Source organism: Neopelma chrysocephalum, unplaced genomic scaffold (genome assembly GCF_003984885.1).
Source record: "Neopelma chrysocephalum unplaced genomic scaffold, ASM398488v2 Primary Assembly neopelma1_150, whole genome shotgun sequence".
NCBI lineage: Eukaryota > Metazoa > Chordata > Aves > Passeriformes > Pipridae > Neopelma > Neopelma chrysocephalum.
Genome location: NW_020897812.1, coordinates 199,411 through 200,952, shown reverse-complemented (window position 1 = coordinate 200,952; position 1,542 = coordinate 199,411). Strand labels below are relative to the sequence as shown.

General features: G+C 67.6%; 1 protein-coding gene across 1 annotated transcript in view; it reads left to right on the top strand.

The window, feature by feature from the left end:
- Positions 1 to 784: 784 nt before the first annotated feature.
- SLC4A1 (solute carrier family 4 member 1 (Diego blood group)) overlaps positions 785 to 1,542 on the top strand; it is an 11,491-nt gene continuing 10,733 nt past the window's right edge. The window contains exons 1-2 of the mRNA XM_027701176.1: positions 785 to 817; positions 927 to 1,023. Of these exons, the coding sequence (XP_027556977.1) occupies positions 800 to 817; positions 927 to 1,023 (115 nt within the window). The 5' untranslated portion in view covers positions 785 to 799. The remainder of the gene's footprint in view (positions 818 to 926; positions 1,024 to 1,542) is intronic.

The following is a 1,542-nucleotide window of genomic DNA, read 5'->3' as shown; positions in this document are numbered from 1 at the left end:
ATGGGGGGGCGGCAACAGGGGCCTCCTCAACTGTGCACCCTGGGGGGCTCTGGGACGCTCACACTGTCCTGTTCTGGGATGTCCCGTGAGCCCAGCTGTGCCACAGTTTCCCTTTCTCCCCCCCGCACTGTGCCACGGGGCTGGGGGGGCCAGTTGCAGGGGGACCTGGACACTGTGAGTGGGACCCCAGCCCCTGTGAGTGAGTCTATATGGGACCCCCACCCACGTGCAAAGGGTCGTGTGGGACCCCAGCTGTGTGCATGGCCTATATAGGACCCCACCCATGGGGTCGTGTAGGACCCCGGTCCATGTGTGTGGGTCTATATGGGACCCCACCCACTTGTGAGAGGTCGTGCGGGACCCCAGTCCCTGGGTGTGGGTCTGTACAGGACCCGACCCCCGGGCACAGGGCATGGTGTGCCTGGGCATGGGTGGGCCAGGGCAGGATGCCACGTCCCTGGTGGGAAGCTGCCGGGGCTCTGCCGTCGCCTGACGTCGGTTCCCATCCTGGATGGCGACAGGGCAGGGCATGACTTCCCCGGGGATCCCCGACCCCGGGACCTCCCAGCCCGTGGGGAGCAGTTTAGGCAGGCAGGGGCTGCGGGAACGGCCAGTTCAGCCCCAGCCCCACCCCAGGGGACAAACCCTGATCCCGGGGGGCACCGAGCGATGCCCCGGTCTCTGCTAACATGTTCTCTCTGGTTTCCCCCGCGCCCGCCCCGCAGAGAGCCGGGTTATGGTGGCACCGGGCTGAGCGCCGGGACGCAGCGAGGCGGCAGCGGGGGCCGAGCCCGGAGCCATGGAGGGGCCCGGCCAGGTAGGGACCCCCGGCCCCCCGCCCCGGCTCTGCTGCTGCGCCCCGGCACAGCCCCGGCGAGGCGTTGAGGGTACCAGACCCCGCTGACCCCCTTCTCTCTGTCCCACAGGAGGCCTACGAGGAGGGCATGAGGAGGACCCTCGACCCTGAGGGCTACGAGGATCCCGGCCTGAAGGACTCCCGCCTGTCGCTGGGGGAGATGAGCAGTGAGTGGCTCCCGGGGTGCTGGGGGGCACTGGCACGGGGGGGCACCAGCGCTGCAAGGGGGGGCCACTGCACGGGCACCACTGTTGTACGGGTGCCAGCACTGCATGGGCGTGGCACTGCACGGGCACTGGTGTGTCACACGGGCACTGGCGTCGCAGGGGTCACACCTCATTGTGTGGGTGACAGTGACATTGCACAGGTGACAGTGTTGCACGGGTGATGGCACTGCTTGGGCACCGGCACCAGCTGGGTGCCAGCACTGCAGGGGCACCAGTGGCTCGAGGTCGCATGTTGCATGGGCACAGGAGTTCTGTGGGTGCCAGCTGGGCACGGGCACCAGCACGGCTCTGATGTGTTGCATGGGCACCAGCACTGCATGGGCACGGGTGTTTCACAGGTGCCAGCATCGCATGGGCACCTGTGGGGTATCAGCAGCATTTGCATGGGCACAGCATGGCACAGGCATGTTGTATGGGCACAGCATGGCACAGGCATGTTCCATGGGTGCTAGCATGGCA